At 47.6% G+C, this 15349-nt stretch overlaps 6 protein-coding genes across 6 annotated transcripts, besides 4 other annotated features; all 6 read left to right on the top strand.

Moving 5' to 3' along the window:
• Window positions 1-448: 448 nt before the first annotated feature.
• Window positions 449-498: a microsatellite.
• A 1169-nt stretch (window positions 499-1667) lies between these two features.
• On the top strand, window positions 1668-2633 carry TraAM80_04317 (uncharacterized protein; the record flags this gene model as incomplete). Its single annotated transcript, XM_029381250.1, has 1 exon — window positions 1668-2633. The coding sequence occupies one exon, from the start codon at window positions 1668-1670 to the stop codon at window positions 2631-2633; it is 966 nt and encodes a 321-aa protein (XP_029238927.1).
• A 37-nt stretch (window positions 2634-2670) lies between these two features.
• Window positions 2671-4908, top strand: TraAM80_04316 (uncharacterized protein; the record flags this gene model as incomplete). Its single annotated transcript, XM_029381249.1, has 1 exon — window positions 2671-4908. The coding sequence occupies one exon, from the start codon at window positions 2671-2673 to the stop codon at window positions 4906-4908; it is 2238 nt and encodes a 745-aa protein (XP_029238926.1).
• A 674-nt stretch (window positions 4909-5582) lies between these two features.
• TraAM80_04315 (putative TPR-repeat-containing chaperone protein DNAJ) lies at window positions 5583-8480 on the top strand (the record flags this gene model as incomplete). The annotated part of the gene is made up of 1 exon (XM_029381248.1): window positions 5583-8480. One exon carries the CDS (start codon window positions 5583-5585, stop codon window positions 8478-8480), a length of 2898 nt encoding a protein of 965 aa, XP_029238925.1.
• Window positions 8481-9115: 635 nt separating this feature from the next.
• Window positions 9116-9142: a sequence feature (A-rich).
• Window positions 9143-9412: 270 nt separating this feature from the next.
• TraAM80_04314 (uncharacterized protein) lies at window positions 9413-10288 on the top strand (the record flags this gene model as incomplete). The annotated part of the gene is made up of 1 exon (XM_029381247.1): window positions 9413-10288. One exon carries the CDS (start codon window positions 9413-9415, stop codon window positions 10286-10288), a length of 876 nt encoding a protein of 291 aa, XP_029238924.1.
• A 501-nt stretch (window positions 10289-10789) lies between these two features.
• Window positions 10790-10811: a microsatellite.
• A 558-nt stretch (window positions 10812-11369) lies between these two features.
• Window positions 11370-11432: a sequence feature (A-rich).
• A 167-nt stretch (window positions 11433-11599) lies between these two features.
• TraAM80_04313 (uncharacterized protein) lies at window positions 11600-12871 on the top strand (the record flags this gene model as incomplete). The annotated part of the gene is made up of 1 exon (XM_029381246.1): window positions 11600-12871. The coding sequence occupies one exon, from the start codon at window positions 11600-11602 to the stop codon at window positions 12869-12871; it is 1272 nt and encodes a 423-aa protein (XP_029238923.1).
• An 873-nt stretch (window positions 12872-13744) lies between these two features.
• TraAM80_04312 (uncharacterized protein) lies at window positions 13745-14899 on the top strand (the record flags this gene model as incomplete). The annotated part of the gene is made up of 1 exon (XM_029381245.1): window positions 13745-14899. One exon carries the CDS (start codon window positions 13745-13747, stop codon window positions 14897-14899), a length of 1155 nt encoding a protein of 384 aa, XP_029238922.1.
• Window positions 14900-15349: the final 450 nt, after the last annotated feature.

The following is a 15349-nucleotide window of genomic DNA, read 5'->3' as shown; positions in this document are numbered from 1 at the left end:
ATCTGCATGTGTCAGTGTTTAGTTTCTTTTTTCTGCTCCNGTTTTGCTGGGGGAGGGGTGACAATCNCGGTTTTATGTGTCGATGATGGCCTCAGAAACGAGGCGATACACACAGCACATGTTATTACTGCCACGACTTTGCTCCTCTACATATAAAGACACACACACATGCACACAAATGCATGTGTAAAGCCAAAAATAAAAACAAATAAAAAGTGTTTGCACTCAGTCGACGGTGAAAACTGCGGAGTGGGATGCTCCTACTCGTGCCATTCTGCATCTACTACGTTTTTTTTTTTTGTTCTCTTTCTCTCTCTGTGGGGAGAAGGAAAGTGTTTTTTTTTTTTTTGGATATTTCTCATACTTTGCGTGCCGTACACAGAAACTGTTTGCACGCATGCCCCCCCTTTTTTTTTGCTGTTGTATTTGCTGATCCAGCGCGTCTACGTATTATTATTATTATTATTATTATTATTATTATTATCATTATTATTATTAGCGCCTTCTTCGTTTATTTGTAGTTTTCTGTGTTGCGTATTGTACGTACAGACAATGTGCAACGTTTTTTTTTGTTTTTATTTTTAGAGGTGGGAGGGTCTGTTTTGCCCCTATCTCATCGTTTGATAAATTTACTGATGATGCCAATTCCCCCATTGGTGTGCGCGCTGCGTGTATGCAGGCACCCAATTTGACGCAGCCGCTCTTTTTTTTTTTTTCTGTTTTCTGTTGCGTTTGTTGTCTTCATCGCACTGCCGCAGTTTATATCTGGTTTGCTACACAAAATCACGGGGTGATGCGTTTCTTTTCCTGCGAACACTTTTTATTATTATTTTATCCCTTAATCCCACTTTTCTGCCGTGTTTGTATTATATACACACAAACGCCGCCTAGTGGGTATGAGGTCTTTCTTGTTACAATTCACTGTTATATGCGTCGATGTATATGCACCCACTTTTTTCTTTGTTTGACGGGGAAGATGGGGAAAACACACCAGTGCGTTCTCTCAACCCCCGTGTGTGAAGGCTGTATTGCATGCGGTCTGACTTCTTGTTGTGTCTTTTTTTTTGTGTGTGTGTTTTTTTTTTGCTATTTCCTTTGTTGGTCTCTCCGTCACTCGCGTCTTCTTGTACGCTTTGATTTGCGCGGTGCCTTGGCTCTTTTTGCCCTCTTCATCTCTCTTTGCGGTGGCACGCGCCCTTTTGTGAGGGGGAGTGCAGCGAACTTCTTTGCAGCGCTCTTGATGGGTCTTTTTTTTTCCACAGTTCTTTTTTTTTTGTTTAGGAAGTTGTTCCTCGTGAAGTCTCCGGTAGGTTGTGTTTTTCATCTATTTAGTTTCTTTCCTCCTTTGGTGGTTGTTCTCGTTTGCTCAACTGTGTGTTTTCCAGGGGCTTATTTCTTGAAGCTTCAGCGGGTCGCCGTAGTTGGAAGTAGGGCCGAGCGGGAAGAAAGGGCGAGAGGGAGAAGGAATTTCGACAGTTTGTTTTCTTTTCTTTAGTTGCTTTGTACATATTTTATATTATTATTACACATTGGACCACCACGCGGGGATAGCTTGACTACAAGTGTGGAGTGTAGCTAAACAAACTCGTAGGTCCTGCATTTTTTTTTTAGTCCGTATATTTGTGTGTGTATTCTTTGCTTACTCCCTGTGCCAGTGTTTATAGGAGATGACCTTCTCTAGTGCGCCAAGCACGATTGAGCTGAAAACGGTGGCCGGTAGAAAATGTTCTGTTGAACCCCCGTTCACTGTGCAGCACCTGGTGGACGTTGCTGTTGAACAGCTACACTTCGAGCGTGAGAGCGTTAAACTGTTTGTGGGCAAGCGACTCATCTACGCCTGGCGACGGGAAAACCTCGAGCCCGATCGGCGCCTGCTTGGCAAAGTCACGGTTCCGGAGGGCGACGGCGTCTTGGTAATGGGAAGGCCCGTACTGAGAAAAAAAACACATGCTACAGGGGCGAAGGGTGTGGACGCCCCGAAGCAGCTTGTAGACGTCAAAAGGCCTACTTTAAATCCCGCAGACTTTGCTGCGGATGACGGCATGAACATCCGGGTTGGTCCAAAAGACAAGGGGCTGTACCGGTTTCTTAAGCCATTGGTGTTTATGCTTGGTAGGCGTGGCCTGCATCATTTTTTCTTGCTTGTAAAGGGCCAACGCGGCCACTTTCCTGAGTCCTTCCAAAGCCACCCCGTTATGGTGTGCATTGTGGAATACGTTGATCGTGACCCCAGTCGACTGAAAGAGGTGCTCACTACAATACAGGAGGAAGAGCCAGGCCTGCTGAGGTGGATTGAGACGCATGCCGAGTTTTTTCTTCATGCTATTAATTCCCCACCACAGTGGCGGGACGACACATCCCCCATGTGGCTGATACGTCACGCGAAGAGGGTATACAGTATGGAGGCTACTACAAAAACAGCATGTAAAAGTAATCTTGCTCGTATGATGACAACAAGTTACCGTCATGTGGAATCGTTTTCAGAAGATTTTACTGACACTGAAACTTCGCCGAGAGAGAACGGTATACCGCGTGATATAGATTCTAGCGGGACTAGCTGTAGTTTTGAGTCATCATGTACTGCGCCACTGGAAGACACTTCAAGCTCCACAGTGATGAGGTATGACAAATAAGAATATGTACCCGAGAGATGATTCTCTAACTGATCTAATGGTTCAAGAATTACAAATGGTGTATCGTGCATGGGGACTGGCAAAAGAACGGCGTAGTTCAGTGGTTGGGAACGCAGCTGACGTAGACGGTTTAAAATCTGAACTGCTGTGCCGACTGCGTGCTGTTCACACCACCCTCCTGCGCACCATGGAGTGCTACCTTATGAATCCCGCTAACTCTGCCTCACTGAGTAAGTTATTCCTGATTGGGCAGCAATCTTGGAGCGAGGGTGAGGAATGGTTTATTGAGCAAGACGAGGTTTATAACGCATTTGTTGCTGCACTGGGGCGACTTCTCTTTAATAGCGGAAAGGATTTAATCACTGCCCACATCTTGGCCTGTCAGCAAGAGAAGAAAGTTATTTTCAATAATCAATCGCCCCTACTGGAGGAGTTCCAACCGTTTTCCGCGTTAGACCCCACAATACGATGGATAACAGACAACGGCCCAAGTGCTCTTGCACGGCAGCTACGAGAGTACAGTGTCCAACAGTCTGTGAGCATCGTGATTTATAGTCAGATCTCTTGGAATCAGTTGTATGCCTATGTCGTCAGAGATGGTGATGTTAAGGGGGCACCTATTGTCTTGGACGAGGATGCTGATTGGGAATTGAAGGAGCTTCAACGCTTGTACGAGGTGATTTCACAAACACATCCTCCAAAAGATGCCATTAAAATACGACGGGTTATTCGAAGTCGATGGAATGGTCTTCTTGAAAAGCTTTATCACCGTTTACTAAGCCCAATTGAGGGGCTTCTTCCACCACCTGCGCCAAAACCACATGTACCTCTGTCTGAGGTGGGTCAAGTCTGTTTCATTGATACATGGGCTCCATCTCACATTCCCATTCCTTTTCAGGCGCTTTGGAACCCAACAAATGAGGCTTCATGCCTGCTTCAATGGGCAGTCTTTAAGGCAAATCGTCCATGGGACTTAATTTGTTCGGCAGAGGTTCCTTGGTCTAGTCCCCTGGCGGACTCCCCCGTTATTACACGCGTTATTACTCCAGCCACTGTTTGGCCCACCACGAGTGTATCTGAGGGAACTTTTCGACCAGGAACACATATGGTGACCTATGTGAATACCAAAGGTGTTGGATTTGCCTCAATGGAAGACGCAACGCCCATTCGACATTGGAAAGGAGGCAATGACATGGAAAAGGGAGGATTATGGCAGAATGTTCCATGGGAACGTTGGCTAGGGAGAGTACTGGGTACTGTTCGCGCTGGTATTCCGACGTATGCCTTCATGAAGGGTAAAGATCCAGCGCAGAGCATGTCAACCGCCCTTTTTATTCATGAAGTTCCACGCGCAGAGCGGGAAGGCATCGCATCTACAAAATCGTCGCCGTCGCCATCGTCTTCAAATGGGACTAGTGAAATTATTTCGGTTCACCGAGAGATGCCGTATAATCAGTGCTCAGATTTGTTTGTATCGCACGTTGTGGGCCGTGATAGTGGAGTAGGTATTCACCGCGCGGCCGTTTTGCCGGTATTTAAGGTGGCTGGGCGTGATCCTGCGGGAACATATGTGTCGTTTTTAAAGGCACTTGTTGCAACAAATGAGATGACGGCAGCCAAGGCATACCGCTTGGCGATACTGCTTTCATGGCAAACTGATTGCAGGGAAGAACCTTGGCGTTCTACTTCAGTCATGTTATTTAACTATGGTGGTGCGATGAATACGCTTGGCTTTCTTCACGAGGAGTACTGTAAAAGACGCTATTTAAAAGCTCCACGTGTTTTTGCATGTAAAGATACCGCATCAAATGATGACACGGGAAATCAGAATCCTGACCCCCAACCATCAAAGTATCACTCCCGTATTCGCAATACGGTGGACGGTCGCTATGTAGAAAAGTATGGCATTGACGTCATCTATGACGTTGTGCTACACGGATTGTCTACCTCCAGACCACAAGGGGAGGTTGCGATTCTCGATAATATGATTCAATGTATTGAACAAAATAGATCAACGCTGGAAAAGTGCGTCGAAAGCCACAGCGAGGGGAAAGTTGTTGCACGGACACTTGAGCCTCCTCCTGTGGAATCGGTTTCTGCACCATCTTCTAATTCGGACGGGGCAGTGTCCGTTGTTTCGGCGACAAGGAACATAGTCAAGGCAGATAGGAGTGGCGGGGCAAACATGGGTTCCAGTGTTTTGCCTGTCCGTGAGATACGACCATCAAAAGGCAATCGACCGTCAAATGGCCGAAAGCCTCCATCTGGAACTTAATGAGGGTATGGAGTTGTTTTGTTCGCTCCAAGACCACCCATTCCTTCTACTTTTGTATTGGGTTTATCTGCTTACTCGTTGTGATGTTTGAAGGCCTACGACTGTAGTCCTATTATTTTTCTTTTTAGAAGAAGTCAAGGGTATTCTGGTATCTTTTTTCCACGTTTTTATTATCTTTTTTTTTTTTAGCTGGCTTCCATATTGTTTTTTTTCTTTTGCTGGAATGTTTCTTGTGTGCGAAACAATTTTTTTTTTGTTGTGTTGTTGTGGATTGGTTTTTCTGCGTGCCACCATCCATGTGCATTTACCCCTTTCAACTGCATTTTCTTTTTTTTTCTACCGTTACCACTGTTGCCTGTATATTTCTGTTAGGGGCGAGGGGCGGGAGAGGAGGGGGATAGAAAGTGCATGGGTGAGTCTGAGGGCAATGGTGGGGCCACATCAATCAAGCGGGACTACCCGTCCTACAGTAACGGAAAGTAAATGCGTGATGTATTGTTTTTATAATGTTGTTTTTTTTTTTTTGCGCCGTGGCAGATTGCTGTTTGCACCACACTTTCCTGTGAGTTCCTTGGGCACCTGCCTCCAATTACTTTTATCTCTTTCTCTCTTTCTGATGTCGTGTTCTGACGAACTCCCGACGACCCAAGACAATAGGGGCTCGGGCGACTCCCATGAGTGTGCGTCACCTTGGCGGGGTGTTGCACCGGCTTGTGTTGGAATCACTTGAAGAGCGCCTCGAAGCAATGCAGAAACGCCTGCAGGGATGGGGCGTGACAGCGACGGTTTGTGGCGCCGATGTATCTTCGAGTGGTTTGCAGGCATGCCGGAAAGTTGGGGCAAGGAGGGGAATAAATGGGGCATCCGAGCACGTTTTCATTCCCCAAAAAGTAAACCGATCATTTAGTTCCATGGAAGACAGTGGTGGGTCAGGGGAACAGGTGCTGCGCCGTCACCTGTGTTTGTTGGAGCATCTGAGCACCTTGATTGTGGCCCAAATGGAAAAATGCCGTGGTGCCGGGGAGGAGAACCGTCTTGGCGTACTCGAAGAAGAGTTGCAAGAGGCAATGGAGTTGAAGTTCATTGTTTTTGAGGGCCTCAAGAGACGCTTGTCTGAAGAGGGCCGGGCACCGAGTGAAGTTGACACACTCTCCTCGGAGGGCACGCCAGAGGTTTCAACGTCAATCCCTATTTTTCATACAATGCCGTCATTGTCAACTGCCAACGACAGGGTTAATGGTAGAGTACATTCGCGTGAAGCTAGAGCTCTGAGTGGAGAGGGTTTCCGTTGTGTGGCTTCACTGGGGGAAACGGATTCCCGATTTATGCACCTCTTCATGGAAGCAGAGACGGAGGGAAACTTGAGCTCCACTGGGATTATCACCATGAATAAGAGGCGTTCTTCTTGCTATTCTTTACCAAGGGACCCACAAACAGGGCTGGACCTCTTCCATGTCTACGGTGTCTCTGTGGCACCGACACCTCCAAAAGTCAACCACCCTTGCACAGCTCAAACCCCTCAAAGGAGGCGCCCCCCTGGCAATGACTACGGACATCCAAGTGGCTACTGCGGAGACTCTGGGTCAAGAGAAACGAACAGTTTTGATCTGTCCAAGAAGTCGGTTGAGTTGTTAGATGCATCAGGGTTTGGTGTTTCCGTTGTGGTGCGGCGCATGGTGCGTCCTTCAAGGAAACCGAAACACTCTGACACCTATGCTCCACCTGACTCAATAAATAGGGTTTACATGAAGTATCGGCCAGCGTTGAAGGTGCCAAGGGATGCACGACCCAGCAAGCCGCAAGACATGACCGCCGGATTTCGTGAGGCAACTGAAGCTGCTGTAGAAGCCGTTGATGCGGTGATGGCGGCGGTGGCGGCGTCATGCTCCTCAGCACCACGGACTCCATGTGGTTCTCATGCGCCTCGCACCCCCGCGGAGAAGAAGCCAGCGAGTTGCTGGGGTACCGGTAGTCGTTTCGTACGTCAAGGCGGCGAAGGTTGTAAAAAGACGTATAGAAAACATCCTGAACGTAATACTCAAAATTGCCTTACCTTTCATCATAACGCGGAGTTCATACAGGCTTGCCGTGAGCAAGGAAACCGACATATGCAGAATAAAGAGTACGAAGACGCGGTAAAGGCGTACAGTGAGGCAATTGAGCGTGATCCTGAAAACGACATTATTCTTTGTAATAGGGCGGCAGCTTATTTCCTTCTTAATCAGTACGCTCTTACGCTTCTGGACTGCGAGGCTGTGTTAAGTCGCTCCCCCTCCAACTTCAAGGCTCATTGGCGGGCAGCGAAGGCGCATATTTACACAAATAATGTTCAGGGTGCAATGCGCCACTATCGTATTGCGCGTGAGATGTGTATAAATCCAGTAGAAGAGCGTGCAATCGCTGAGGAAATAAAAGCTGCGCGTGCTTATGAGATGTACTATGTCTACATGAAGGAGTGCCGTTGGATTGACAGTGTATGTTGTGCCGATCAACTGCTGCGCGTATTTGGCTCTACAGGAGTAGCTGGCCTGCCGTGGCAATGTCACAGGTTAGAGGCCTTCCTGAATGTGGACTCCTGGCGTGCGTTGGAGGAAGTTAAACGGCTTCGCAAAGTATATGCTGAATACGCGGAACTTCTTTTTATTCATGCAAAATGTTTGTTTTACTGTGCGCATGATCCAACCTCGACCGGGGAGGTGTTGGGACTTATTCGAGCTGCTTGTCAACGGAAAGAAAGTGAAGGTGGATCCAAAGACAGCCGTTATATTCATCTTGAACGTACTGTGGCTGCTTTTGAGCGCCATCGTGATCGGGGAAATACAGCATACGAAAATGGTGACTGGGAAGAAGCCTACTCAGCGTACACACGATGTCTCTCACTTGATCCACTCAACAAGTCACTAGTCGCTGTCACTTATTGCAATCGTGCCGCCACCTCTATACAGTGTGGTAGGTGGAACGATGGCTTAAATGATGTGCATCGTTCAATTGAGATCAATGGGAACAATGCCAAGGCGTACGCGCGTCGAGCTCGCATTTACCTTCATTTTATGGAGGAAAAGGTTGGGATGGGGGTAGTGTACCTTCAGTGTGCAATTAACGATCTTAAGAGGGCTGTAGAGCTTGCGCCAACGGAGGAAAACCGGCAACAACTTGCCAAGGCAGTTAAAATGCAGCAGGAGGGGGAAGGACGGTACCAGGAATCTCATGGCGGGTTCAGCAATGACAATACCGACGAGAGTGGGAAGGCCAATGAACCGAATTGGTTTCGTTCATGTCCATCAAGCGGTAAGTCCAGTGGGCAGTGGCAAAAGACCGACGATCAACGAGGAAAGAAATCCAGTACCTTTGCTCCATTGAATTCAAAGGCGCATTGCACGAAAATCTTGGGGCTGGAGAACGTCACCGGATTAGACTCGAGGTCACTTGCGAAGGCGTACCATAAGGCGGCGTTGCACTGGCACCCTGACAAATGGATCGGGTCCGGCCCGAGGGAACACCAAGCTGCGGAGCGAAAATTCAAGGAAATCAACATGGCGTACCAGGTACTGAGGGAGGCGATGGTGCGATAACGATGGATCGGGGGGTTACTGTGGGAGTTGGGAAAAGGAAATAGGTGAGATCGATGTGCCCATGTTTGCGCATTTTGGTTTTTTCACTCATTCATCCTGCTTTAGCTTATTTGCGTGTTTATGTATATACATGTGTTTAACTAGCATTTCTATGGTTAGCTGGGCAAGGGTCTGGTTCATACTTTCTGAGGTGGGCTTCTTCGAAGAGCGGCTTGTAAAATAAAGGTGAAAGGATAACACAACGAACAAAAAAAAATTGCGCGGGGGGAGGTTCTCCGAGGGAAGGAGGGTAAGGGGAAGGATGAATGCGGTCAAGGCATTATTTTTTGTGTGGTTCATTTTTTCTCTTTGTTTGCTTGTAGATGTGCCACACGTCCCCCCACTCAAGGGAGGCGGGGTTGGTTGGTTAGTTGGTGATGATGGTGGGAGCAACCAACGTGAACAAACAATTATTGTTGTCAGTTTTTTTTTTTTTTTTGCTAGAGACGAACATGCAGGTACAGTTAGTGCTAGCCCTTGTGTGTTTGTGCCGTGCTAAGAGGAGGGGCGGGCTTGCTGGTCGGGTGCGAGTGACTGTTGGAACACTGAGCTGTGACATTATCGGCTGCCATCCGTTTTGGCGTGTTTATTCTGCCTTTCTTTTTTCTTTTTCTTTTTCTTTTCTCTATGGGGGTAATGGAATGTACGGGGAATCTCCAAGTTTAATTTTTTTACTGACAGGTCAACTCCTCGGGGGAAACACGCGGATCTCTTGGGTATATTAAGTTATATAACATTGTTTTGTACAGTAGGGAGGAGGAGGTTTAGTCGGTGGAACCTGGACCCCGCCATTGTTTGTCTTTCTTTTCTTTCCTCTGGATTGAGGGAAAGTGTACTACTGGCGCAGACGGATACGTTACGTTACAGCTGCAGGATACAAAACATCACCCGCAATGGGTGTGTTATTGCCAAAACAGCCGTGCAATTCCTGGAAAAATGTGGGAATGGGCCCCATTCCGCGGGAGGCTCAACAGCGGTTGAGCCACACTCCTTTCAATGGAGCCGCTGCTTCTTCACTCGTAAAAGCTACAACAATAGCAAATGGTGCCACCAGGCCTCTTGATGAACATATGGCGGATGGGGAGGTGCCAATAAATAACGGGGTTTCCGTCACTTCTTGCGCAATGACCCCAGAAATGCAGGATGACATCGATGTTATTCCAGGCACTTTCGGAGTTGCTCCCTGCGCCCCCTCGCTAAGGCTCAAGAGTCTAGCTGTAAACTCCTCAAATTGTAAAAGCTACATGCATCGTCATGAAGCGGTGAAAAGCCGCAACAATAACGATAGGGATGGTGGCAGCGAAGGTTTTGGCAGGTATTCTTCCGGCCCCCATTTTCTGCCCCAGGAGGAACACTGGAAAAAATGTGAAAAGAAAGTAAGTAAATGTAGTTCAGGTAGTGATTTTATTGTTAAGCGAATTCCTTCTCGCTTTATGTCAACAGTCATGGCGTTCGCACCGATGCCTGAACGTGATTTTAAAAGCAGTAGCACCGATACTGAAGGTGGCGGTGGTGGACAAAAGGAAATACGTGAGAAGGTAATTGGTGGGGGCCAACGCAAAAAATTATCTGTGCGAGGGAGTGCGGATTCTATTTTAATGGCAGCTTCATTAGATGGGGACACAAAGAGTAGAGTCCATCATAGGCTCTCAACACTGCAACTTTACCGGAGCGCGAGGGCGAATACTCAGAGAAAATGTGGGTTCATTGAGCAATGGCTTACTGAGGTTGAGAAACACAGGAGGGAGCGGTTGCGTCGGGTGCGATAGCCCTTGTGCCTTCTTTTTTTTTTTCTGTGTGGAAAAACGAATGGATAGGTAACATGAATAATGACCAAAAATAACTCGAGGAAGAGTAAGCAATTCCTGTGGTTTATTGCGGAGGTTGGCTTTCAGTCTATCGCTTCTTTTGATAAACTGGCTGCCGACTTAGTGGGACGTGTTGACTTTGCTTGTTTCTGTATATATGCGTGTGTGTGTTTTTTACTGTTTCCTTCGCTTAGTTTGCGTGGAGATACGGTGATGAAATTATGAGAAAAAACACGCCGATGATGACAAGGGGACCTGATCATTTAGTATTCCCGACAAGAATACTTGGAGTTACCTCTCTCATTACTTTTTCATTTAACTTTTTTTTTTTTGTTTGTTGTCTTCTTTTGTGTTTGAGCTCCTTATTTCTCTCGTGTGTCAGTAGTCTGGTGCCATCTCCCATGTTTGTTCCTTGCTTTGTGTTTGTCTTGGTTTGAGAGCCCCGGTTTTCCGTGTTTGCCATTTCTTTTTTTTTTTTTTTTTTGCGGACCTGCACATGGCGAACGTTTGTTTGTCCGGGTGTGTTTCCCCATGAATTATGCGAATCTCTTTTTCTCTGTGGGTGGGGTGGCTGCTTGGCATGTTTTTCTTTCGCTTCACATTCCCCCACCACTCCCTACTCTCCCTGGGCCGAGGTCTCTCAGCAAGCCAGGAAAACAGACAGCACAACAGCAGGATGGCAGAAGCATACTGCATTTTAAAAAAGAAGAACATTTTTTTTTTTTTGTATTTGTATTTTACTTCTCACCTTTTGTTCCTTGGGTCCTTCCCATGGAGTATCAAAAGATCTTAAGGATAGTTGTGTTGGGTAGCTACAAGGGACTGCTTCTTGAGGGCAAATTTGTAAGAAAACATTGTGTTGGTATTTTTCATTGCTCCTTGTAAATGTAAATACGTGTAGCTCATTACACATTTACTTGTCATACACTGCTCTTTCTTTTACTCTATTATACATACATACATCGTTGTTCATGCACATCTATTTTATACTCTCATTTTGTTAGTGACATTAGTTGGACGTCGTGGCTTGGTGACATGTTGGTTTGTGTTTGTTTGTTTTATCTTCGATTTTCATTCTTCATATATATGTTTTTATTTTTTACTTGCGGCGACTGCATTTTTTTTTCTTGCAATTACTTTCGGCTGTAGAGGGAAGGGATTAAAAAGCAGTGAAAAGTGCGCTTGTGTCGGTTCACTGTGCAGATTGTTACCGTTGGACTTATCGGTTGCACCGAAGGAGACACACACACACAGGGTGCCTAGTTTGGCAGCATGACAACATTTAGCCAGGGATTCAGCAGTTTCATAGATAATTATATTTTGCTGCTTGCCGCACGCTTTAATGCGCCGCTGGACGCGGCATCGATTTCTGGGTGCGAACATGACGAGTCATGGGAAAAGGTGTCACACTGCGTCAGGGACGTGCTTCTTCACCCAAAAACAGAGGCCGAAAAACGGGAGGTGGCGCACCTGGATGCGAGCCTGTTTGATGCACAAGCATGCCGGGGGCACGCGTTGTACTTTCAGTGGCGTTTGCAAGAAGAAGCTGCTACCGCCGCAACCACCATTAGGGGTTCTGCACCTCCAAGTGAGCGACTTCAATCTACCAAAAAGATCGCGAGGGGGCATAGCAGCCATGCCGTTGCTCCGTCTTCCTTTGACATCACTAAAGACTCCCTAAGGGATGAGGTGGAGAGGATTTACACCACTGTCCGCATGAATCTGCCCAGTACACTTAACCTTCCTTTACCTTCAAATGAGGCAGCAACCAACTGCTGCGATGATGATGATGGTGATGTGAGGCTGGCTGATGACGGCGAAGGTGATGAGGAAGAAGGCAATGACGAGGTTTTGGCCGCGGTGGATTTTGCTCTTCGTACGAAGGAGGAGGTAGACAGGGATCTTACCATTGCAGAGGCACGTGACGTACTCTTAACAAAAGTACAACAGATGCAGGCAGAGTTTTTTGCGCAGCACCGACGATGGGTAGATGTCCCTCTTGATATGGTTTTGGCGCCTGTACCCAAAAAAGTTGTTGATCGCAGCATGTCAGAGTTAACTACAGATGCCAAAGCGGTGGATAGTCAATCATTATCCAAGTCGGCGTTACGGGAAGCGCATATGGCAACAAACTTCAGTGCAGCCTTACAGAAAAGGATGACGAGTTCAGCAGCAACAGAAAATGCGGCTGGAAGTTCTGTGGGCCCGGGGGTGGATTCACCGACGCTTCTCCTTGAGGCATTGAGGCGCAGCGTTCATGTCAACCGCCCACCGCGTCCTTCCCAAATGCGAGAGGAGGACTACGAAGCAGACTACAGAGATGTTGTGGATGCAATCTCCCCTAGTAAGGATATTAGTATGGAAGCGAGATATGACATATACCAAAAGACGAATTTGATAGGTGGTTCCCGAATGCCGCAGGAGAATTCTCGCCTAATTGATGATGCTACGAGGAGCACAACAGTCTCAATCTCGCGGGCGAATCGATGGAAAGTTTTAGAGTACGACGTGGAAGCGGATGAAGCCAGTGACAACACAACTTAACTCCCTTGGGGCCATATGACATTCACACGCATAGGTGGAACGAAAAGCGCAGGTATGCTGGAGTGTGTGTGTGGGGAGAGAAAGGGAGTTGCGTGTCATGCAATTGACCTGTAGATGAGCCTCTTTCTTATTTTGTGTGTGCGCGTGCACATGAATGAATGTAATATTGTTCATCACACTTCTGTGTGGGGGTCATGATATTTTTTTTTCTCTACTGCGCATGTAATATTTAGGCGAAGAGCCACGTGAAGAAGTGCTGCAAACGGTACATATATATATATATAGAAAGGGAAAGAGAGTTTAAAGGCAAAAAAAAAAAAACATACACTAGGAACAATAGTTTTTTTTTTTTTACGTTTGGAGGAGATGTGCATCCAGGTAGGACCAAAGAACGTAATAGCGAGCTTTCGTGGGCTATTCTGCTTCCTTTCTGCATTACCTGATTTTTGTTTCAAAAGACGCCGCATTGAAGGGCAGTGTGAATGCAGTTTTGTTGTTTGTTTCTCTATGCATAATCCCCGACCACAGCTACTGCGACTGTCATTGCCCCTCCAAGCGGAGGTGGCCCGAAGGTTGCAGGACCCCCAAGACAGCCCCACTCCGTGAGTTGACTGGTGTGCGCTTGTTGGATAGATCATTCTCTCAAGTGGAAGATGTTGGGCTCGCACTGAACCTGGATGTGTCTTTTTTTTTTTTTGCGTCGCACTTTTCTGATGCAGTCATTCTCTTTGTTTTTCCACCGCTGCCATTGTTTTGCTGCCTGGTTAATACAGTGGTAGAGGAGGAGCGGGAGCCTGATAGGAAAACGCTTTAGAAGGAACCACACAAGGAGTTTGGAGGGAGCGGGGGACACGCGCCATTTTAGACGCAGAAATGGATTCTTGGTCGTCACAGGCTGCACTAGCGAGAGATCGGGGAGAGCGGAGGATAACGCAGGATGCGGAGATTACTGCTCCACGGACACGGGCGGCGGGTGCAGAGCAGCTACCGTCCAATGTATGCACGTGGTTTGATGGCTCACCCTCGCCGTCAAAGTATCAGTTTTGCTTTCCCAGCAACCGATCCAGCGCCAGCACTGCCCCACCGAACAGGTCTGCATCGCCTGTTAACGCCACACCGGCGCTGCAGGAAAGCGAGTGTGGGGGAGGGACAGACGCGGTGCGAAGGGAGCTCATTCGCTTGTATGACAGCAATGCGGAGCTTAGGGAGCAAGTAAGAAATTTGCAGACGTGCTTCCGCCGTAGAAGTACAGTGCTCATTAGTGAGTGTGAGCAGAAGTGGCGCGCATACAGTGCAGAGTTGGGGGAGGCCCTTGGGGCGGAGCAGCTTCGATGCAAGGAGATGGAAAAAAACATTGCCGCCCTGCGGGAGGAGTTATCCGCGGCCAAACAGACAATAGCGTGTTTCTCCAAGACTCAGGCGAGCTTCCCGAAAGAAGCAACCCGCAGCGTTATTAAGGGGCATCTATTGAAGGAGAAAGATAACTCAAGCTCATTGGCAACCCATACTGGGCCTCAACTTGTACGACAGGAGGAAATGATGACGCTGAAAACAGGAATGCATCTACAACAGCATAAAGGCAAAGACGGCAACACCTGCCTCTTGGAAAGGGGAAGGGGAACAGAAAACCATTTTTGTAGTCAAAGTTCTTCGTTGCGCTCTCAGACACCGAACCGCTCCTTCTGGACTGATAATGGCATTAGGAAAAAATCGGTGATTACGGGGTTGCGCAGTGGTCAGCGGTACCCTACGCCACCGGCGCTGGATACATCTGAGCAGGCGGCAACATTGTCGAGGAGTGCAGCGTACACACGACCACTGCCCTTGAGCAGGGCATCTGTTCCACAGACGTTGGCGGATATCAGTGCATTCGCAGCGGCAACACCACCCAGGACGGCGGCTGAGCCGTGGTATGATGAGGAGGAGCTGAAGGAGGTCGTGTCTCTTTCGCGGGCATCGAGGCTAAGGTTGACAATTTCTCCACGACGCTTCTTGTGTCAAAGTTGCATGGGGTCGTTGTCCAAATGAGGAAGCTATTTTTCCTTCGAATTGTTTTCTGAGTAGGGGGAGTGTTGCTTTTGATGCAAAAGAAAAAAAATGTGATGAGACAAGAGTTATTGTCTGACTTCTCAGCTGCTTGACTGTGAAGGTGTATTACGGTGGGTTTGCTCTTCATTTGAAAGTTTGGGGTGTTGAACTTTTTTTTGAGGTGTCCGTGGTGATGATGGTGACATGATCCCAGCTGGGAGGAGAACAGCGGGACTAACGCTCTTGTTACTTTTGCTGGGATGTTGGTGGTGTACATATGTGAATGCATGCAACATCGTGTCTCCTGTTTCCTTTCTTAACAAAAAAAAAAAAAACTGTAGTATCTGCGACTCTATCGACTCTGGGAAAGGAGGCAGAACTGAGAAGTAACGTGGCGCAATTGAAAGAAACTTGCGTTGGCGGCAACCGTAGAAGCAGCAGTGGGACGAG

This window comes from Trypanosoma rangeli, assembly GCF_003719475.1.
Source record: "Trypanosoma rangeli strain AM80 chromosome Unknown Tra_15.4_contig_00124, whole genome shotgun sequence".
NCBI lineage: Eukaryota > Euglenozoa > Kinetoplastea > Trypanosomatida > Trypanosomatidae > Trypanosoma > Trypanosoma rangeli.
The sequence above is the reverse complement of the archived record's forward strand: the minus strand, read 5'-3'. Positions and strand labels throughout refer to the sequence as shown.